This window comes from Bombina bombina, chromosome 2 (genome assembly GCF_027579735.1).
Source record: "Bombina bombina isolate aBomBom1 chromosome 2, aBomBom1.pri, whole genome shotgun sequence".
Taxonomy (NCBI): domain Eukaryota; kingdom Metazoa; phylum Chordata; class Amphibia; order Anura; family Bombinatoridae; genus Bombina; species Bombina bombina.
The window spans coordinates 1,410,496,984-1,410,521,249 of record NC_069500.1 but is presented as its reverse complement, the minus strand read 5'-3'; the positions used below and the strand labels follow the sequence as shown (position 1 = coordinate 1,410,521,249).

General features: G+C 37.3%; 1 protein-coding gene across 2 annotated transcripts in view; it reads left to right on the top strand.

Moving 5' to 3' along the window:
* Positions 1-24,266, top strand: part of EXOC6B (exocyst complex component 6B) — a 1,420,949-nt gene that overhangs the window by 845,845 nt on the left and 550,838 nt on the right. For both annotated transcript variants that reach the window (XM_053704356.1, XM_053704355.1), the window contains exon 11: positions 10,439-10,559. In XM_053704356.1, coding sequence (XP_053560331.1) covers positions 10,439-10,559 — 121 coding nt within the window. The remainder of the gene's footprint in view (positions 1-10,438; positions 10,560-24,266) is intronic.

The window sequence follows — 24,266 nt, the reverse complement described above, 5'->3', positions numbered from 1 at the left end:
TTACTTCACAATTTGGATGTGGTTCATGCCTTGAAGTTCTATCTTCAGGCTACTAAGGAGTTTAGATGATCTTCCTCTTTGTTGTCTATTCGGGAAAGCGTAAAGGGGCAGAAGGCTACTTTTACTTCCCTATCTTTTTGGTTAAGGAGTGTCATTTGTTTAGCTTAAGAGACAGTGGGACATCGTCCTCCTGAGAGGATAACGGCTCATTCCACTAGAGCAGTGGCTTCCTCTTGGGCCTTTAAGAACGAGGCCTCTATGGATCACATTTGTAAGGCGGCTGGTCCTCCTTACATACTTTTTCAAAATTTTGCATGTTTGATGTTTTTACTTGGGCTGAAGCAGCTTTCGGGAGAAAATTTTTGCAGGCTGTGGTGCCCTCAAGAATAGGTTCCGCCTCTTCCTTTTTGTTCCCTCCCGTTATTTATTGTGTCCTCTGGAGCTTGGGTATAGTACACTAATAAAATGATATTGCGCTTGACTTGTCTCTCCTAAGTGAAGCTATTGTATAAATATTAACAAGACTAATAAAACCATTCTAAAAAATTTAATCTTGAGAATAAATAAATAAAATATAAATAATGAATTTAAATTGATATATAAAAAAATCTAAGTTGGAAAATGTGTATTGGCTTAAAACAACTTAATTTGATCTTTAGAACAACATCCGTATTTGTATATCAAGGGTTAATAGCCATGCTCATATGAGAATGATAGTATCTTTGTTTAACACTTTCAACATTCAGAGTTTTATAGTTCATATAAAAACCACCATTTGATTCATAAAAAGCATCACAATCATTCATATGACAATATAAAGAAGTTTAAAAGCCTGACAACATGTAAAAAACATGTAAAAAATGGTAAAAGCTAGATTAAAATCAATGATTAAATTTATAGTTCATATTCCATATAAATAAAGAGTTTGTATGTCACCTTGTGGTTGTGGTATAATAAAACTCCACAGGTATACTTATGTCCAGGAGTTCAATATTCCAATTGATCCTATTGTAGGAATGATCGCCTCCGGTGCCGCTCCTGTCAGGTCAGGTAATCCTTGCTGTGACTCTGAGTGTAGAACGCTGATGTAAGAAAAAAGGAGATAGAAGCGCACACAGAGAGAGTACGATTCAAGTGAAGTTTATTAACAACAGGTCACACGCAACACATTAAGTTGCACTTACTAGATTCACAATAAAAACAGACACTGTACAAGTAAGGCTGATATAGATGATTCGTGGCTGATGTTAAAACAAAGGTACGACAAACTCAATCCCTGTTTATGGCCTCAGTGTCCCCTCGGCGTCCGGACTGCCTACTGAAGACACTTTATGGCCATGCTCACGGAGGGATATATAGTTCACCTTACGCTCCTCAACGCTTTTCCCCAGAACTCCGGCCGGGCTTTTTCAAGAGGTACAAACAAACTTTTTGGTTTTAGCGCCCTTATCGGCTTTTTAAAGAGTCCCAATCACAGACCTTGCATGCGATGAGTCATCCGGTGGGCGTGCCACATTGCTACTACTAACAAACAATTGATATATACTGCTGTCACATAGATTAAAACATATGATTTCAAAAAACACATAACACATTAAAATACCCTAGATTGGCTTATTTGATTGAATAACTTTATCTAACGTCATATTTAATTCTTGTATAACATTTAATACTACCCTTCGGTTTTCGTATAAATTCCCTTAAATAAATAATTTTGCCTATTCAAAGTTAAAATTGATGGTGCCACATATAAAAGGAATTATTATGATCGGAACTCCATAATTATTTCAATTGATACAAATGGATTCTAATATAAAATCTAAAATCAACATATGAACATAGTCACATTGCTAATTTGTGTACAAATTAAAGGTGAACTTTGAAACTAACAAAGATGTTTATTCCCTCAATCGTATGTTGATCAGTGAGGAATTTGTTGGTTTAATACCACAAATATTACGGATTATTTTTATACCTTATGAAGATCTCTGAGGTTCAGATGTTTGATGTTTATTCTAATACTACTATATATACTTGAAGTTGATTTTATTATTGATAGTGTTCTTATTACCCATACTGGTTTACCTGAATCTTATGGCACCTTACTTGGATACTATATACTATCTATACACTTCATTAACTACAACGTTGTTTCGAATAGTAGTAATGAAGTGCTTAAAGCTTCTGTTTTCATTATTTGGTTGGAATGCTTAATTTAGTTAAAATAATATAGTCTAATACATCCGATCCAACTTATCATTAGATGTTGCTATGTTTAAAAATAATGTATGATATTTAACTCTTTCACACAGTTCAGATGTCAGAGTGCCGGATAATGGGTTGATTTAACTATATTTGTATAACCAGTAGCCCAGTTATTTTCACTGTGAGTCAATACTAAGTACAGATATAGTGCAATTAGTGTTATACTATAAACTACCTATAAAGTATGTCACCCATGTTAAAATTAAGAATTTTATTTTAAAATTTTAATATTTTATTTTAAACATCTGGTTTAATCTAATGCCATAGGATTTCAAACTGAATCCCTACATATAGGCAGCCACATCGATGTCTATGTTCATTCCTAATGGCTGTAAGGTTTTCACCCTATAAATCCATTTGGTTTCCAGTTTTCTTAACTCTAATAGTCTATTTGGTTTTGTAGGCAGAACCCAATCTATTACTTGTACCTTTAACGTTTTTGGGTTACCATCATGAAAATCCAAAAAATGTTTTGAAACGCTATGTTTAATAAATTTCTCCTTTATGTTGTAAATATATTCATTTACTCTACGTTTGATTTTTCTTTTAGTGCGACCTACATAAAGCAGGCCACACCCACACCGCAAAAGATAAACTACATATATAGAGTCACAGTTTTTCTTTGAGTTTATGGAAAAAGTTTCAGTTAATTCTGAATTTGAGAAAGTTGGAGATTTGTCCACATGTGTACACATATTGCACCTAGCTTTATTGCACTTGAAGGTTCTCTTCCAGGATGTTAACCAATTATTGTTTACTGAATTATTGACCTCATTTTGTTCTTTTTTATTTTTTAACTTACTGGGTGCAAGAATGTTCTTAAGGCTCCTTCCTTTTTTTATATGTAAAAATAGGTTTGTTATTTAGACTATCTTTCAATAACGTATCTGTCATAAGTAAAGGCCAATGTTTTTGTATTATTTTCTCTAAAAATTTTTGATCCTTCATTGTATGTAGTAATGAACCTAACTGGTTCTATGTTTGTTGAAAGTGATGTAATTAATTCATTATGTATCTTTGTCCCAATAGGTTCATTGGACAGTTGTGATTTATTAGTAAATAAAGAATTTCTATCTTTTTCCATGGCCTTGTTTCTCGCTTTTTTTTTTGATAATATCACTATTGTAACCTTTCTCAAGAAATTTATTTTCCATAATGTCTGCTTCCTTCATAAATTCTTCTACATGGGTGCAATTCCTTTTTAACCGCAAGAATTGACTATAGGGAACATTTTCAATCCAACTTTTCTTGTGGGCACTTTTTGCTTGAATAAAACTATTTCTATCGGTAATCTTTCTATAGTTTTTAACCGCTACTTTACCATCTAGATCGTTATATAGAATAAGGTCCAGAAATTCAATTTGATCCTTAGAGTGTGATTTTGTAAATTTTATATTATAGTCATTATTATTCATATAATTAAGAAAACTATCTATTAGCTCTTCTTCCCCCTTTCATAGAATCAGCACATCATCAATGTATCTCCCATATTTGATAATATTTTGTCTAAAAGGATTATTATTCATGTAAGTTGGCATATGCAGGGGCAAAAGTAGTCCCCATTGCCGTTCCTTGCAACTGCAGATAAAACTTCTGTTCAAAAATAAAATAATTATAGTGAAGAATAAAATTCATGCTATTGATAAGAAAATCTATATGTCGTGTTGGTATTTGCCAAATTTCTAATGTTTCCTTCATTTTCTGTAGTCCTTTTTTGTGGGGGATACAAGTATACAGGGAAGACACATCACAAGTAACCCAAACCGACTAAAGAGAATAAAGTTTATACATATAAAATAAAAATAGAAACAATAATGAAGGTGAAACAAATTAGTCAAAAAATAAAGACAAAGCAACAACAAGTGCAAACCATCCAGTTATAGATAGAGGATCTATAGCCAATTCCGCTAACTATAACCTTAAAAGGAATCAATATTCACAACGCGACTTCAAACCTCATACTAATTACAACATAAATAGAAGTAATAATACAGATACATATAGGAATTACAATACAGATGTACATCAAACACACTATCAAAAAGTCATTAGACCTGAAAATGATTTATATATGAACCATAGACCACCTAATTACCAACATAGATACCATATATCTAATATAAATGCAAACTGGAATAACCCAAACCATCGTCCGCAATGGAGAAGAAAAGATTCATATAGAGATAATGGTAATTCAAGTGATAATTCAAGCAGTAATAGAAATTATCATAAACATATATCCATTAATAATAGGTTTGAACCGCTAGCTAATTATAAGGAACCAGAAGGGTCAATTTGGGATCTTAAAGGGGCAAGACCAAAAAACACCTCTGAAAACCACAATCATTTTTTAGAAGAAGGACAAAATTTCCTCAAACAAAAAACAGGAGATCAAAGGGTAAGACAAAGAAAAAGATCGCTAGAAAGGGGAGAAGAGGAACTAGAGGAGGAAAATCAATACAGACAAGCAGGGCGATTAAGGATAGATTGAAACATTCTAAGAATGAAATTTTCAATCTAGCAGAGATCGACTTAGATTCCAATGACATTAGTCTCCTCCAATAAGGATTAAAATTTGCACCCAAAACAAAACCTAATAAATTTGAGATGTACGTAGACGTACATAAATTTGAACGTAAATTAACGTTAAAACGGTACTATTTGAAGAATCCAGAAATTAGAACAAATCAGAATTTGTGCCATATAGATTCCAGGGATCTGGGTACCCTTAGTATTCTAAAAAATTTGGAGGACAATATATTAGGAACTGTCCCTAGCCAACCCGCTATAGAAATGGATCAAGAGGAAGATCTTTTAAATTTATCCATGTATGAGATTGAACCAAGCATTCAGCATTCAGGTTTCAAAGGGAAATCCAGCTTTAATCCCATAAGTGCGCAGGGAGAACAAGTTTCAATGATTTCCAAACTAGTATTACAAGATATTGAAGATTCTTTTAAGAAAGATAAGAGTTTAAATAAATATAATAATCTAACGATTCTTGAAAGAAAATCGCTTAAAAAATTAACCAATAACAATGAGATAGTAATACGCTCGGCCGACAAGGGAAGGGGTATAGTTATCCAGCGAAGGGAAGATTACCTCTTGGAAGCTTATAAAATCTTGAATGATAAATATACGTATAAATTATTACTTAGAGATCCCACAGAGGATTTTATAAAAGAACTTAATTAAATGCTCACTAAAGCAAAAGAAGATAATATTATTGACAATGATGAATTTAAATTTCTTTGTACCTCACAACCTAATATTTCAACCTTTTACCACCTCCCGAAGGTACAGAAAGATCCAATAAATCCCCCGGGTAGACCAATCATTTCTGAGATTGGGTCCATTAGTGATAATGTTTCCAAATATGTGGATCACTACCTCCAACCTATAGTAAAAAACACGGAAGCATATCTCAAAGATACCACCTCAGTTATTAAAATCTATGAAGGGTTAAAATGGGAAGACAATATGGTTTGGGTTACTTGTGATGTGTCTTCCCTGTATACTTGTATCCCCCACAAAAAAAGGACTACAGAAAATGAAGGAAACATTAGAAATTTGGCAAATACCAACACAACATATAGATTTTCTTATCAATTGCATGAATTTTATTCTTCACCATAATTATTTTATTTTTGAACAGAAGTTTTATATGCAGTTACAGGGAACGGCAATGGGGACTACTTTTGCCCCCGCATATGCCAACTTATATGTGAATGCCTTTGAGCAGGAACATATTTGGAATAATAATCCTTTTAGACAAAATATTATCAAATATGGGAGATACATTGATGATGTGCTGATTCTATGGAAGGGGGAAGAAGAGCTAATAGCTTTCTTAATTATATGAATAATAATGACTATAATTTAAAATTTACAAAATCACACTCTAAGGATCAAATTGAATTTCTGGACCTTATTCTATATAACGATCTAGATGGTAAAGTAGCGGTTAAAAACTATAGAAAGATTACCGATAGAAATATTTTTATTCAAGCAAAAAGTGCCCACAAGAAAAGTTGGATTGAAAATGTTCCCTATAGTCAATTCTTGCGGTTAAAAAGGAATTGCACCCATGTAGAAGAATTTATGAAGGAAGCAGACATTATGGAAAATAAATTTCTTGAGAAAGGTTACAATAGTGATATTATCAAAAAAAAAAAAGCGAGAAACAAGGCCATGGAAAAAGATAGAAATTCTTTATTTACTAATAAATCACAACTGTCCAATGAACCTATTGGGACAAAGATACATAATGAATTAATTACATCACTTTCAACAAACATAGAACCAGTTAGGTTCATTACTACATACAATGAAGGATAAAAAAAAATAGAGAAAATAATACAAAAACATTGGCCTTTACTTATGACAGATTCCTTATTGAAAGATAGTCTAAATAACAAACCTATTTTTACATATAAAAAAGGAAGGAGCCTTAAGAACATTCTTGCACCCAGTAAGTTAAAAAAGAACAAAATTAGGTCAATAATTCAGTAAACAATAATTGGTTAACATCCTGGAAGGGAACCTTCAAGTGCAATAAAGCTAGGTGCAATATGTGTACACATGTGGACAAATCTCCAACTTTCTCAAATTCAGAATGAACTGAAACTTTTTCCATAAACTCAAAGAAAAACTGTGACTCTATATATGTAGTTTATCTTTTGCGGTGTGGGTGTGGCCTGCTTTATGTAGGTGGCACTAAAAGAAAAATCAAACGTAGAGTAAATGAACATATTTACAACATAAAGGAGAAATTTATTAAACATAGCGTTTCAAAACATTTTTTGGATTTTCATGATGGTAACCCACAAACGTTAAAGGTACAAGTAATAGATTGGGTTCCGCCTACAAAACCAAATACACTATTAGAGTTAAGAAAACTGGAAACCAATTGGATTTATAGGTTGAAAACCTTACAGCTATTAGGAATGAACATAGACATTGATGTGGCTGCCTATATGTAGGGATTCAGTTTGAAATCCTATGGTATTAGATCAAACCAGATGTTTAAAATAAAATTTTAAAATAAAATTCTTAATTTTAACATGGGTGACATACTTTGCCATACTCAAAAACAAAATAATAAAATTAATCCCTTTTATTGTATAACTTATTTATTAGGGTTAGTGTCTACCTAAATAATAGGAGAAGAACTTTTAATGAATTTGTTTTTGCACAATCAAGAGACATGTATAGGTAGTTTATAGTATAACACTAATATACAATCAAATACATTAATTGCACTATATCTGTACTTAGTATTGACTCACAGTGAAAATAACTGGGCTACTGGTTATACAAATATAGTTAAATCAACCCATTATCCGGCACTCTGACATCTGAACTGTGTGAAAGAGTTAAATATCATACATTGTTTTTAAACATAGCAACAACTAATGATAAGTTGGATCGGATGTATTAGACTATATTATTTTAACTAAATTAAGCATTCCAACCAAATAATGAAAACAGAAGCTTTAAGCACTTCATTACTACTATTCGAAACAACGTTGTAGATTAATGAAGTGTATAGATAGTATATAGTATCCAAGTAAGGTGCCATAAGATTCAGGTAAACCAGTATGGGTAATAAGAACACTATCAATAATAAAATCAACTTAAAGTATATATAGTAGTATTAGAATAAACATCAAACATCTGAACCTCAGAGATCTTCATAAGGTATAAAAATAATCTGTAATATTTGTGGTATTAAACCAACAAATTCCTCACCGATCAACATACGATTGAGGGAATAAACATCTTTGTTACAGTTTCAAAGTTCACCTATAATTTGTACACAAATTAGCAATGTGACTATGTTCCTATGTTGATTTTAGATTTTATATTAGAATCCATTTGTATCAATTGAAATAATTATTGAGTTCCGATCGTAATAATTCCTTTTATATGTGGCACCATCAATTTTAACTTTGAATAGGCAAAATTATTTATTTAAGGGAATTTATACGAAAACCGAAGGGTAGTATTAAATGTTATACGAGAATTAAATATGCCGTTAGATAAAGTTATTCAATCAAATAAGCCAATCTAGGGTATTTTAATGTGTTATGTGTTTTTTGAAATCATATGTTTTAATCTATGTGACAGCAGTTTATATCAATTGTTTGTTAGTAGTATCAATCTGACACGCCCACCTGATGACTCATCACATGCAAGGTCTGTGATTGGGACTCTTTAAAAAGCCGACAAGGGCGCTAAAACCAAAAAGTTTGTTTGTACCTCTTGAAAAAGCCCGGCCGGAGTTCTGGGTAAACGCGTTGAGGAGCGTAAGGTGAACTATATATCCCTCCGTGAGCACGGCCATAAAGTGTCTTCAGTAGGCAGTCCGAACACCGAGGGGACACTGAGGCCATAAACAGGGATCGAGTTTGTCGTACCTTTGTTTTAACATCTGCCACGGATCATCTATATCAGCCTTACTTGTACAGTGTCTGTTTTTATTGTGAATCTAGTAAGTGCAACTTAATGTGTTGCGTGTGACCTGTTGTTAATAAACTTCACTTGAATCGTACTCTCTCTGTGTGCGCTTCTATCTCCTTTTTTCTTACATCAGCCTGGGTATAGTGTTCCCAACAGTAAGGAATGAAGCTGAGGACTCTCCCTATCTTAGGAAGGAAAACATAATTTATGCTTACCAGATACATTCCTTTCATTCCGGATAGGGAGAGTCCACGGCCCCCACCTGATTTATTTTTTTTGCGTCTATAGGCGGTCCCCTATTTATTTTATTCTTCTGGCACCATTTATACCCTGTTTCTCCTACTTTTCCTTGTTTCATCGGCAGAATGACTGGGGTAATGAGGAAGTGGGAGGGATATTTAAGCCTTTGGTTGGGGTGTCTTTGCCTCCTTCTGGTGGCCAGGTGTTGTATTTCCCAACAGTAAGGAATGAAGCCGTGGACTCTCCCTACCTGGAAGGCATAAATTGTTTTTAGTGCAACAGATTCTGTAGTGCTGTGCATTGGGTTCAATAAACACAAAGCAGGACAGGCTGACAGGAGGATAACTATGCCCTGCTCCCTAGAGTATCTTCAATTTGAGTAATAGTTACCTTTGCTCATATCCTAGCTAATACCAAGATCCCTAGCTTTCCACCCATTGATAGGCATTGGATAGAAATGAGAATAGATGTAAGGGTTGAATGCCTCTTTTTATTGTAGTAAAGGGGGAATGCCCATATTCAGCCCATTTTGCCATGGGATGATGAAATCTCACCTGGTAAGTATTAGGTAGGCTAATAACCAAGATATATATACATTTCTTTATTTTAGATTTCTGTTCTAGCTGTCTTTGATTTGTAGAAAAAGATAGAGCCTCACATGTGGCCCTTAGCTTACAATTAACTACCACTGATATAATGGTTGTTTTCATTTAAGCACTGTCACACGATGGACACATTTGAATATATTACTACTGTAATATGCTCTTAACTATATTTATTTTGCACAAGTTAAGCTGCCAGTCTATATAATCACATTCAATGTTAATTTCACAGCCGTGTGTGAGCATTTGGTGTATGTTCCTTGATATACACATAATAATAATAAGTGGCTGCACAATATCCTTATTAAATTGTTGTGAGGACTAACTGCAGCAGACCTAACAGATTTTCTTTGTCCTATTCATTCTGAAAAAGCAATTCAAAGTCATACAAACATAATTTATCACATTGTCCAAGCAAAGCTCAGTGTGTGGGGGCAAGAAAGGCTGCTAATGGGGTTTTAATGATCTTGATTTCAGAAATGTTAACATGGGCAGTTAGGTATTAAATGATTAGAGAATTGAATTCCACTCTTAGAACAACGGGTAGATGATTGCCCATTCATTCTCAAAGAGGAAACAGACATCCTGAGATAATCTGTCTCTGTGATTGATGGCGATTTGACCAGGGGTGGAGGGAGTATTTACTGAAAGTATCCAAAAGGGTCTTGTGAAGACAATGCTACAGCAGAGACAAGTGCAATATAGCCTGTTAGCTATGTTAAAAAATAATTCATTTGTACTGGAGGTGTTGTGTGTTTAGATATAAACCTAAGAGATTGGAGCAGATGTTATAGAATGCTGAGAGATTATAGAATAGTTATCAAGGTATCTTCTATTCCTCTAATTACCCCGGTTCTGTTCTTTTGCAGTTTCTTTGTGGTGGAAGATCACATCCTACACACAACATTCGGCTTGGTGAACAGAGCTTACATAGACGAGCTGTGGGATCTGGCCTTGTCAAAAACGATGGCCGCTCTGAGAACACATTCAGTAAGGCAATTCTACTAATTATGCTTCTGCTATTGGTAATATGGTCAATTTTAGGTATAAATTCTTACTGTCTGTAAAAGCTATGAGGTAGATTCTACGCAACATATTTTTAATTGACATTTGATAGTAAATTACTATAATTATTATCATTGTCATCAACAGCCATTCATAAAGTGCAGCCATGTTCAGCATTTCTTTGACAATAGGTACAGTTGCATAATATGTATAAAACACTGTTACAGATGCCCATACACACATCCGCTGTAATGTATGAAATCTTTCACAGGATATGTGGGCCGTGAGCTTATATTCTTTACATTCTACAGCTATTACATGTTTGTAGTTGGCATAAAGAATTGCCTTGAACTCTTAAATTCTTGAAACTATATAATTTTGTTCACTGCTCAATCACTGATATATACAATACATACATAAATGTATAGAGACCTTGCCTGTGCATGTCAGATGCACATTCTCTTGCTAGTCCCAGGACAAACATCCTGGCTACTGAGGACACTTAGAAGTAAAATATCCTCCTTTTTTACATTATGATGTGTGGAGAATTTGTCTAGTCAGATTTTTACAGATAATGTATGAATTATCCAAAAAGTAAAAAAGGCACTCACTGGACTTTCTAAAAAAGAACAACATTTTATTCCTCCAAAAGGAATACAATTGTGTACATTGTCCTGTGAGTGCCTTTTCTAATTTTTGGATGATATCTAACGATTTACAAGTGCACCAGGCAAGATTGAATTGCGAGTGCATGGCCATGGTATTAATATTTCTTTCATGTATTTGGCAAAAGTCCATGAGCTAGTGACATATGGGATATACAACCCTACCTATAGAGGGGCAAAGTTTCCCAAACCTCAAATGCCTATAAATACACCCCTCACCACACCCACAATTCAGTTTTACAAACTTTGCCTCCTATGGAGGTGGTGAAGTAAGTTTGTACTAAGATTTCTACATTGATATGCGCTTTTCAGCATTTTAAAGCCTTCTTCCTCTCAGAGTACAGTGAATGTCAGAGGGATGTGAAGGGAGTATCGCCTATTGAATTTTATGGTTTTCCTCGCGGGAAATCTTTTCATAGGTTCTCTGTTATCGGTCGTAGAGATTCATCTCCTACCTCCCTTTTCAGATCGACGATATACTCTCATATTCCATTACCTCTACTGATAACTGTTTCAGTACTGGTTTAGCTATCTGCTATATGTGGATGGGTGTCTTCTGGTTAGTATGTTTTCATTACTTAAGACACTCTCAGCTATGGATTGTCACTTTATGTATTAATATAAAGTTCTAAATATATGTATTGTACTTATATTTGCCATGAGTCAGGTCTATGTATATTTCCTTTTGCAGACTATCAGTTTCATATTTGGGAAAAAACATGTTTAGGAAAATATTTTTCTTACCTGGGGTATAGTCTTTTTTCAAATTGACTGCTTTTTCATTAAATTTTCGCGGGCAAAATTAGGCTCATGAGGTCGCAAAATGCTGATGTTTATTGTGTTATTTCTTTCATGTAATTGGCAAGAGTCCATGAGCTAGTGACGTATGGGATATACAATCCTACCAGGAGGGGCAAAGTTTCCCAAACCTCAAAATGCCTATAAATACACCCCTCACCACACCCACAATTCAGTTTTACAAACTTTGCCTCCTATGGAGTTGGTGAAGTAAGTTTGTGCAAAGATTTCTACATTGATAGGCCCTTCTCAGCATTGTTGAAGCCCGATTCATCTCAGAGTACAGCAAATGTCAGACGTGAAGGGAGTATCACTTATTTGAATACGATGATTTCCCTAACGGGGGGTCTATTTCATAGGTTCTCTGTTATTGGTCGTAGAGATTCATCTCCTACCTCCCTTTTCAGATCGCCGATATACTCTCAATTTACCATTACCTCTACTAAAAACTGTTTTAGTACTTGTTTGGCTATCTGCTATATGTGGATGGGTGTCTTTTGGTAAGTATGTTTCCATTACTTAAGACACTCTCAGCTATGGTTGGGCACTTTATGCATTTATATAAAGTTCTAAATATATGTTTTTTATAGAAGTCAAACAGAGAGAATGTAGTCACAACATATAATACTGTTGTGAAAAAAGCAAGGGATAAAACAAGGCACACAGAAATTTGGTAAAAAATCAATCAAATTTATTAATTCCTATTATTATCCCAAACCACATTGATGTGGATCACACAAATGACAAGGTCAATCATACTCTGAAAGTGAGCATTCTTAACTAAAAAAGCAAAATTCAAAGACTAATTGCTACTAAACGGCCAGTGGCCTCTAAGCATACGTATGCTAATTAACTAGGGGTTAGGCCTAACCTTCTATATACTACATAGACAGATATCTATAACATAGACAGTGAAATCTATCATAAGCATAGACAAATTAGTAACAAGTGAGACCATCACAAAGACATTTTCATTAATACCAAACAGATCATAACAAATGAACGGCACATGACTTATTATAATGTCTGATAAGCAGGCAAACGATAAATGCTGCTGGAGGTACAAGTTCACTTGTTTTACTTAGCTGCTGTGTTTGGATCCGTAATTCCCATTCAAAGGAGATACAGCATACAGTGCGTGTGACGTCACTTGCAGCCTGAGGTGTGGTTATGAGCTTGCTGGCAATAGGTTAGATTGCAGGAGGTGTGTCACAAAAGCCGAGAATCCATCCACTGGATTGGCCAGTTGTACAGGGTGAAAGAAACCAGGCTTCCACCGATGTTATGTAGCTGAGCACATACCAGGATGCACCATATACTCAGGAACGTATATTGAAACAGCAACACACCAAACAATTTCTCAGCGACGGGGTCTCTTATCCTTAGACACCTTCAAATAGATGTTGCACGCTCAGTCCAGCACAAACAAGGAAACCACATTCTCCAGTAGTTAGCCGCTTTTATACAAACACGCTCTTTCTCAGCATGCAGTATTAACATTGGGTCAGTTCCAAGGCAGAGAATAAACTTGTACCAACTATGTCTTTTCTTTGCTTTTGTCTTTGCTTTCTTTGAAAATTGCTTACAAAAGAGACAGGAGTTGGTCGACCTCACTCCTGGCTGGTATAGCACATAGGTGCTAGGATTACACAAAGTGCCAACGCACGTTTCACCCCTGCATTAAGATTTGTGTCTAAGGGGTTCATCAGGGCATACTAATCCATACCGGATATCCTCTTTATATAGACCTACCTGTGGCTACACAGGTGATCAACTTGCTATTACACCTGCTAATTTCTTAAAGCTGTATACAACAAGGTGCCCTATTCGATAATACATGTGTTCATAGTTAAAAAGGACCAAAATAAAAAAAGCTTTGTTAATTTATACATTTTAAATGGAAAAGCTAAATTCCTAAGCCTTTGAAAGCAAAGCTAAATACGGCCTTTTAATGATCACTTCCAGATAACGGCGTACACTCTATCTGAGAACTTTTTTATAGGAAACTGGCAAACTCCAGCTTTTCGTTTAGACCTGTTGGATATCTTGTTCCTAATTTATAAATCCATTTTGCTTCTTTCTGCAAAAGGATTTTTTCATTATTGCCACCTCTACCATTAGTGATTCCTTTATCAATAATGATAAACTTTAAAGATTCCACATTGCCTTTATGAAACATTTCAAAATGTCTCGCTACACTGGTGTCATTACAATGAGCAATATCATCACGGTGTTCTTGTACCCGGTCCTTTACAAGCCTCTTCGTTTTTCCTACGTAAAAGACCGGGCACGAGCATCTAAGGAGATATATTGCTCCCTCAGACTTGCAATTAAAGAAAAACTTTATATTGTAAGTTTTGCCATCATGTACTGAGAATTGTTTAACGCTGTCCATGTGGACACAGTATACACAGTGTCCACATGGATAGCTGCCTTTTATCCCCCTGTCCTTTCTGAGCCAGTCTGCATCAGATAGACCTCTGGAGAATTGACTTTTTACCAGGATGTCCCTCAGACTTTTTGATTTTCTGGCTGTCATTAGAGGTTTTTCTCCAATCACGTTTTTGACCTTATCATCTAGAGTCAAAATATTCCAATTTTTATTTATGACTGACCTGATATTGTTCCATTGATTGTTAAATCTAGAGATAAATCTAATATTACCTCCATCTGATTTCGATTTACCTTTATACAAAAGGTCATCTCTCTGGGTCTTTCTGGCCTTCCAAAGTGCCTTTTTAAGGGACTTATTGGAGTACCCTCTTAATAGAAACCTATCCTTCATCATTTTAGCATGAGTGTCAAATTTCGAGAGGGATGAACAATTCCTCCTTAAGCGGAGGAATTGTCCATAAGGAATACCTTTCTTTAAATGTGAGGGATGGCTACTCTGAGCATGAAGAATGCTATTTGTAGCATTTTTCTTCCTGAAATTCTCAGTGACTATTCTATTTCCCTCTTTTTTAATGGTGATATCAAGGAAATTTAGTTCCTTGGGGTTAGTCTCAGAAGTGAGGATGATGTTCCTGTTGTTGTGGTTTAATTGGTCAACAAATAAGTTGAACTCTTCTTCCACACCATCCCACAAGACAAGAACATCATCCACATACCTGACCCACATTAAGACCTTTTCATTGAAAATGTCACCAAAAGCCTCAAAAATATCAGACTCCCATGCCCCCAAATGCAGGCAGGCATATGTGGGGGCACATACTGCCCCCATAGCCGTTCCCCGCAATTGACGATAGATTTGTCCATCAAATGAAAAAAAAGTCTGAGGGACATCCTGGTAAAAAGTCAATTCTCCAGAGGTCCATCTGATGCAGACTGGCTCAGAAAGGACAGGGGGATAAAAGGCAGCTATCCATGTGGACACTGTGTATACTGTGTCCACATGGACAGCGTTAAACAATTCTCAGTACATGATGGCAAAACTTACAATATAAAGTTTTTCTTTAATTGCAAGTCTGAGGGAGCAATATATCTCCTTAGATGCTCGTGCCCGGTCTTTTACGTAGGAAAAACGAAGAGGCTTGTAAAGGACCAGGTACAAGAACACCGTGATGATATTGCTCATTGTAATGACACCAGTGTAGCGAGACATTTTGAAATGTTTCATAAAGGCAATGTGGAATCTTTAAAGTTTATCATTATTGATAAAGGAATCACTAATGGTAGAGGTGGCAATAATGAAAAAATCCTTTTGCAGAAAGAAGCAAAATGGATTTATAAATTAGGAACAAGATATCCAACAGGTCTAAACGAAAAGCTGGAGTTTGCCAGTTTCCTATAAAAAAGTTCTCAGATAGAGTGTACGCCGTTATCTGGAAGTGATCATTAAAAGGCCGTATTTAGCTTTGCTTTGAAAGGCTTAGGAATTTAGCTTTTCCATTTAAAATGTATAAATTAACAAAGCTTTTTTATTTTGGTCCTTTTTAACTATGAACACATGTATTATCGAATAGGGCACCTTGTTGTATACAGCTTTAAGAAATTAGCAGGTGTAATAGCAAGTTGATCACCTGTGTAGCCACAGGTAGGTCTATATAAAGAGGATATCCGGTATGGATTAGTATGCCCTGATGAACCCCTTAGACACAAATCTTGCTGCAGGGGTGAAACGTGTGTTGGCACTTTGTGTAATCCTAGCACCTATGTGCTATACCAGCCAGGAGTGAGGTCGACCAACTCCTGTCTCTTTTGTAAGCAATTTTCAAAGAAAGCAAAGACAAAAGCAAAGAAAAGACATCGTTGGTACAAGTTTATTCTCTGCCTTGGAACTGACCCAATGTTAATACTGCATGCTGAGAAAGAGCGTGTTTGTATAAAAGCGGCTAACTACTGGAGAATGTGGTTTCCTTGTTTGTGCTGGACTGAGCGTGCAACATCTATTTGAAGGTGTCTAAGGATAAGAGACCCCGTCGCTGAGAAATTGTTTGGTGTGTTGCTGTTTCAATATACGTTCCTGAGTATATGGTGCATCCTGGTATGTGCTCAGCTACATAACATCGGTGGAAGCCTGGTTTCTTTCACCCTGTACAACTGGCCAATCCAGTGGACGGATTCTCGGCTTTTGTGACACACCTCCTGCAATCTAACCTATTGCCAGCAAGCTCATAACCACACCTCAGGCTGCAAGTGACGTCACACGCACTGTATGCTGTATCTCCTTTGAATGGGAATTACGGATCCAAACACAGCAGCTAAGTAAAACAAGTTAACTTGTACCTCCAGCAGCATTTATCGTTTGCCTGCTTATCAGACATTATAATAAGTCATGTGCCGTTCATTTGTTATGATCTGTTTGGTATTAATGAAAATGTCTTTGTGATGGTCTCACTTGTTACTAATTTGTCTATGCTTATGATAGATTTCACTGTCTATGTTATAGATATCTGTCTATGTAGTATATAGAAGGTTAGGCCTAACCCCTAGTTAATTAGCATACGTATGCTTAGAGGCCACTGGCCGTTTAGTAGCAATTAGTCTTTGAATTTTGCTTTTTTAGTTAAGAATGCTCACTTTCAGAGTATGATTGACCTTGTCATTTGTGTGATCCACATCAATGTGGTTTGGGATAATAATAGGAATTAATAAATTTGATTGATTTTTTACCAAATTTCTGTGTGCCTTGTTTTATCCCTTGCTTTTTTCACAACAGTATTATATGTTGTGACTACATTCTCTCTGTTTGACTTCTATAAAATTCACTATCAAGGGTGGCACCAGTGAATAGTTATTCATTTTTGGTTCAGCAATATTACCTACTCTCTCATATTCTTTTCATTGATTCTAAATATATGTATTGTACTTATATTTGCCATGAGTCAGATTCATGTATTTCCTTCTGCAGACTGTCAGTTTCATATTTGGGAATGTAAAATGATAAAACGGTAAGATGGCGCTAATAGCTTTGGGTTAAATATGGTTCCAAAATGATCACCAAATGTCCCTTTAGATATCTGTATTCAATAGGGTTTAAAACCTTTTGAGGTAGCCTTCTTTTAAGAGGGGATCCTCCTTCACCCCTTCTAGTTTCTCTTTGATGACTAAAATGTCATTATTTATTATTTCCAAACTCTCATTTCTTGATCTTTTAATAATATCAATCAATCCCTTTGATGCTTTATTTAAAACCTCCTCCCATTCTGTCTGTAAAGCATCGCTCAATTCAAAAGTACATTTCTTTCATGTAATTAGCAAGAGTCCATGAGCTAGTGACGTATGGGATATACATTCCTACCAGGAGGGGCAAAGTTTCCCAAACCTCAAAATGCCTATAAATACACCCCTCACCACACCCACAATTCAGTTTAACAAACTTTGCCTCCGATGGAGGTGGTGAAGTAAGTTTGTGCTAGATTCTACGTTGATATGCGCTCCGCAGCAAGTTGGAGCCCGGTTTTCCTCTCAGCGTGCAGTGAATGTCAGAGGGATGTGAGGAGAGTATTGCCTATTTGAATGCAGTGATCTCCTTCTACGGGGTCTATTTCATAGGTTCTCTGTTATCGGTCGTAGAGATTCATCTCTTACCTCCCTTTTCAGATCGACGATATACTCTTATATATACCATTACCTCTGCTGATTCTCGTTTCAGTACTGGTTTGGCTTTCTACAAACATGTAGATGAGTGTCCTGGGGTAAGTAAATCTTATTTTCTGTGACACTCTAAGCTATGGTTGGGCACTTTGTTTATAAAGTTCTAAATATATGTATTCAAACATTTATTTGCCTTGACTCAGAATGTTCAACTTTCCTTATTTTCAGACAGTCAGTTTCATATTTGGGATAATGCATTTGATTTAATCATTTTTTCTTACCTTCAAAAAATTTGACTCTTCCCTGTGGGCTGTTAGGCTCGCGGGGGCTGAAAATGCTTCATTTTATTGCGTCATTCTTGGCGCGGACTCTTTTGGCGCAAAAATTCTATTTCCGTTTCCGGCGTCATACGTGTCGCCGGAAGTTGCGTCATTTTTTTGACGTTATTTTGCGCCAAAAATGTCGGCGTTCCGGATGTGGCGTCATTTTTGGCGCCAAAAGCATTTAGGCGCGAAAAAATATGGGCGTCGCTTTTGTCTCCACATTATTTTAGTCTCATTTTTTATTGCTTCTGGTTGCTAGAAGCTTGTTCTTTGGCATTTTTTCCCATTCCTGAAACTGTCATTTAAGGAATTTGATCAATTTTGCTTTATATATATGTTGTTTTTTCTCTTACATATTGCAAGATGTCCCACGTTGCATCTGAGTCAGAAGATACTACAGGAAAATCGCTGTCTAGTGCTGAATCTACCAAAGCTAAGTGTATCTGCTGTAAACTTTTGGTAGCTATTCCTCCAGCTGTTGTTTGTATTGATTGTCATGACAAACTTGTTAAAGCAGATAATATTTCCTTTAGTAAAGTACCATTGCCTGTTGCAGTTCCTTCAACATCTAAGGTGCAGAATGTTCCTGATAATATAAGAGATTTTGTTTCTGAATCCATAAAGAAGGCTATGTCTGTTATTTCTCCTTCTAGTAAACGTAAAAAATCTTTTAAAACTTCTCTCCCTACAGATGAATTTTTAAATGAACATCATCATTCTGATGATTCCTCTGGTTCAGAGGATTCTGTCTCAGAGGTTGATGCTGATAAATCTTCATATTTATTTAAAATGGAATTTATTCGTTCTTTACTTAAATAAGTACTAATTGCTTTAGAAATAGAGGATTCTGCTCCTCTTGATACTAATTCTAAACGTTTGGATAAGGTATTTAAAGCTCCTGTGGTTATTCCAGAAGTTTTTCCTGTTCCTAATGCTATTTCTTCTGTTATGTGTGATCAGTCCACGGGTCATCATTACTTCTGGGATATAACTCCTCCCCAACAGGAAATGCAAGAGGATTCACCCAGCAGAGCTGCATATAGCTCCTCCCCTCTACGTCAGTCCCAGTCATTCTCTTGCACCCAACGACTAGATAGGATGTGTGAGAGGACTATGGTGATTATACTTAGTTTTTATGACTTCAATCAAAAGTTTGTTATTTTAAAATAGCACCGGAGCGTGTTATTACTTCTCTGGCAGAGTTTGAGGAAGAATCTGTCAGAGTTTTTTACTATGATTTTAACCGGAGTAGTTAAGATCATATTGCTGTTCTCGGCCATCTGAGGGAGGTAAAGGCTTCAGATCAGGGGACAGCGGGCAGATGAATCTGCATTGAGGTATGTAGCAGTTTTTATTTTCTGAATGGAATTGATGAGAAAATCCTGCCATACCGTTAAAATGACATGTATGTATACACTTCAGTATTCTGGGGATGGTATTTCACCGGAACTACTCTGTTAAAGGTCACTAATCCTTTTTAATAACTATTTATCATGTTAAACGTTTTTGCTGGAATGTAGAATCGTTTACATTGCTGAGGTACTGTGTGAATAAATATTTGGGCATTATTTTCCACTTGGCAGTTTTTTTGCTTTAATTGTGACAGTTTCGTTTCTCTTCACTGCTGTGTGGGAGAGGGAGGGGCCGTTTTTGGCGCTCTTTGCTACGCATCAAAAAATACCAGTCAGTTACTTTTATTTTTCCTGCATGATCCGGTTCATCTCTGATAGATCTCAGGGGTCTTCAAACTTCTTTGAAGGGAGGTAAATTCTCTCAGCAGAGCTGTGAGAATTCTTATAGTGACTGTGAATAAAAACGTTGCTTTGTATTTTTTATGTCATATTTAATTATTGTTATTTTACTAATGGGAACAAACCTTTGCTAAAAGTTTTGTTGTTTTAAAGTTTGATGCTATAACTGTTTTTCAGTTCACTAGTTCAACTGTCATTTAATCGTTAGTACCTCTTTGAGGCACAGTACGTTTTTTGCTAAAAAAGATTATAACCAAGTTGTAAGTTTTTTGCTAGTGTGTTAAACATGTCTGACTCAGAGGAAGATATCTGTGTCATTTGTTCCAATGCCAAGGTGGAGCCCAATAGAAATTTATGTACTAACTGTATTGATGCTACTTTAAATAAAAGTCAATCTGTACAATGTGAACAAATTTCACCAAACAGCGAAGGGAGAGTTATGCCGACTAACTCGCCTCACGCGGCAGTACCTGCATCTCCCGCCCGGGAGGTGCGTGATATTTTGGCGCCTAGTACATCTGGGCGGCCATTACAGATAACATTACAAGATATGGCTACTGTTATGTCTGAAGTTTTGTCTAAATTACCAGAACTAAGAGGCAAGCGTGATCACTCTGGGGTGAGAACAGAGTGCGCTGACAATGCTAGGGCCATGTCTGATACTGCGTCACAGCTCGCAGAGCATGAGGACGGAGAGCTTCATTCTGTGGGTGACGGTTCTGATCCAAACAGATTGGACTCAGATATTTCAAATTTTAAATTTAAATTGGAGAACCTCCGTGTATTACTAGGGGAGGTCTTAGCAGCTCTCAACGATTGTAACACCGTTGCAATACCAGAGAAACTGTGTAGGTTGGATAAATACTTTGCGGTACCGGCGAGTACTGACGTTTTTCCTATACCTAAGAGACTAACTGAAATTGTTACTAAGGAGTGGGATAGACCCGGTGTGCCGTTCTCACCCCCTCCAATATTTAGAAAGATGTTTCCAATAGACGCCACCACTCGGGACTTATGGCAAACGGTCCCCAAGGTGGAGGGAGCAGTTTCTACTTTAGCTAAGCGTACCACTATCCCGGTGGAGGATAGCTGTGCTTTCTCTGATCCAATGGATAAAAAATTAGAGGGTTACCTTAAGAAAATGTTTGTTCAACAAGGTTTTATATTACAACCCCTTGCATGTATCGCGCCGATTACGGCTGCGGCAGCATTTTGGATTGAGTCGCTTGAAGAGAACCTTAGTTCATCTACGCTAGACGACATTACGGACAGGCTTAGAGTCCTTAAACTAGCTAATTCCTTCATTTCGGAGGCCGTAGTACATTTAACCAAACTTACGGCTAAGAACTCAGGATTCGCCATACAGGCACGTAGGGCGCTGTGGCTAAAATCCTGGTCAGCTGATGTTACTTCTAAGTCCAAATTACTTAATATACCTTTCAAGGGGCAGTCTTTATTTGGGCCCGGTTTGAAAGAGATTATCGCTGACATTACAGGAGGTAAGGGCCACGCCCTACCTCAAGACAAAGCCAAAGCTAAGGCTAGACAGTCTAATTTTCGTCCCTTCCGGAACTTTAAAACAGGAGCAGCATCAACCTCCACTGCACCAAAACAGGAAGGAGCTGTTGCTCGTTACAGGCAAGGCTGGAAGCCTAACCAGTCCTGGAACAAGAGCAAGCAGGCCAGGAAACCTGCTGCTGCCCCAAAGACAGCATGAACCGAGAGCCCCCGATCCGGGACCGGATCTAGTAGGGGGCAGACTCTCTCTCTTCGCCCAGGCCTGGGCAAGAGATGTTCAGGATCCCTGGGCACTAGAGATCATATCTCAGGGATACCTTCTAGACTTCAAAATATCTCCCCCAAGAGGGAGATTTCATCTGTCAAGGTTGTCAACAAACCAGATAAAGAGAGAAGCGTTTCTACGCTGCGTACAAGATCTGTTAATAATGGGAGTGATCCATCCGGTTCCGCGGTCGGAACAAGGACAAGGGTTCTACTCAAACCTGTTTGTAGTTCCCAAAAAAGAGGGAACTTTCAGGCCAATCTTAGATTTAAAGATTCTAAACAAATTCCTAAGAGTTCCATCGTTCAAAATGGAAACTATTCGGACAATCTTACCCATGATCCAAGAGGGTCAGTACATGACCACAGTGGATTTAAAGGATGCTTACCTTCACATACCGATCCACAGAGATCATCACCGGTATCTAAGGTTTGCCTTCTTAGACAGGCACTACCAGTTTGTAGCTCTTCCATTCGGATTGGCTACGGCTCCAAGAATCTTCACAAAGGTTCTGGGTGCCCTTCTGGCGGTACTAAGACCGCGAGGGATTTCGGTAGCTCCATACCTAGACGACATTCTAATACAAGCTTCAAGCTTTCAAACTGCCAAGTCTCATACAGAGTTGGTTCTGGCATTTCTAAGGTCGCATGGATGGAAAGTGAACGAAAAGAAGAGTTCTCTTTTTCCTCTCACAAGAGTTCCATTCTTGGGGACTCTTATAGATTCTGTAGAAATGAAGATTTACCTGACAGAGGACAGGTTAACAAAGCTTCAAAATGCATGCCGTGTCCTTCATTCCATTCAACACCCGTCAGTAGCTCAATGCATGGAGGTGATCGGCTTAATGGTAGCGGCAATGGACATAGTACCTTTTGCACGCCTACACCTCAGACCTCTGCAATTATGCATGCTAAGTCAGTGGAATGGGGATTACTCAGATTTGTCCCCTACTCTGAATCTGAATCAAGAGACCAGAAATTCTCTTCTATGGTGGCTTCATCGGCCACACCTGTCCAGGGGGATGCCATTCAGCAGGCCAGACTGGACAATTGTAACAACAGACGCCAGCCTACTAGGTTGGGGCGCTGTCTGGAATTCTCTGAAGGCTCAGGGACTATGGAATCAGGAGGAGAGTCTCCTTCCAATAAACATTCTGGAATTGAGGGCAGTTCTCAATGCCCTTCTAGCTTGGCCCCAATTAACAACTCGGGGGTTCATCAGGTTTCAGTCGGACAACATCACGACTGTAGCTTACATCAACCATCAGGGAGGGACAAGAAGCTCCCTAGCAATGGTGGAAGTATCAAAGATAATTCGCTGGGCAGAGTCTCACTCTTGCCACCTGTCAGCAATCCACATCCCGGGAGTGGAGAACTGGGAGGCGGATTTCTTGAGTCGCCAGACTTTTCATCCGGGGGAGTGGGAACTTCATCCGGAGGTCTTTGCCCAAATACTTCGACGTTGGGGCAAACCAGAGATAGATCTCATGGCGTCTCGCCAGAACGCCAAACTTCCTCGCTACGGGTCCAGATCCAGGGATCCGGGAGCGGTTCTGATAGATGCTTTGACAGCACCTTGGAACTTCGGGATGGCTTATGTGTTTCCACCCTTTCCGCTGCTTCCTCGATTGATTGCCAAAATCAAGCAGGAGAGAGCATCAGTGATTCTAATAGCGCCTGCATGGCCACGCAGGACTTGGTATGCAGATCTAGTGGACATGTCATCCTGTCCGCCTTGGTCTCTACCTCTAAGACAGGACCTTCTGATACAGGGTCCATTCAAACATCAAAATCTAACTTCTCTGAAGCTGACTGCTTGGAAATTGAACGTTTGATTTTATCAAAACGTGGTTTTTCTGAGTCGGTTATTGATACCCTGATACAGGCTAGGAAGCCTGTTACCAGAAAGATTTACCATAAAATATGGCGTAAATACCTATACTGGTGCGAATCCAAACATTACTCCTGGAGTAAGGTTAGGATCTCTAGGATATTGTCTTTTCTACAAGAAGGATTAGAAAAGGGTTTATCAGCTAGTTCATTAAAGGGACAGATTTCAGCTCTGTCCATCTTGTTACACAGGCGTCTGTCAGAAAATCCAGACGTCCAGGCTTTTTGTCAGGCTTTAGCTAGGATCAAGCCTGTGTTTAAAGCTGTTGCTCCGCCATGGAGTTTAAACTTAGTTCTTAACGTTTTACAGGGTGTTCCATTTGAACCCCTTCATTCCATTGATATAAAATTGTTATCTTGGAAAGTTCTGTTTTTAATGGCTATTTCCTCGGCTCGAAGAGTCTCTGAGTTATCAGCCTTACATTGTGATTCTCCTTATCTGAT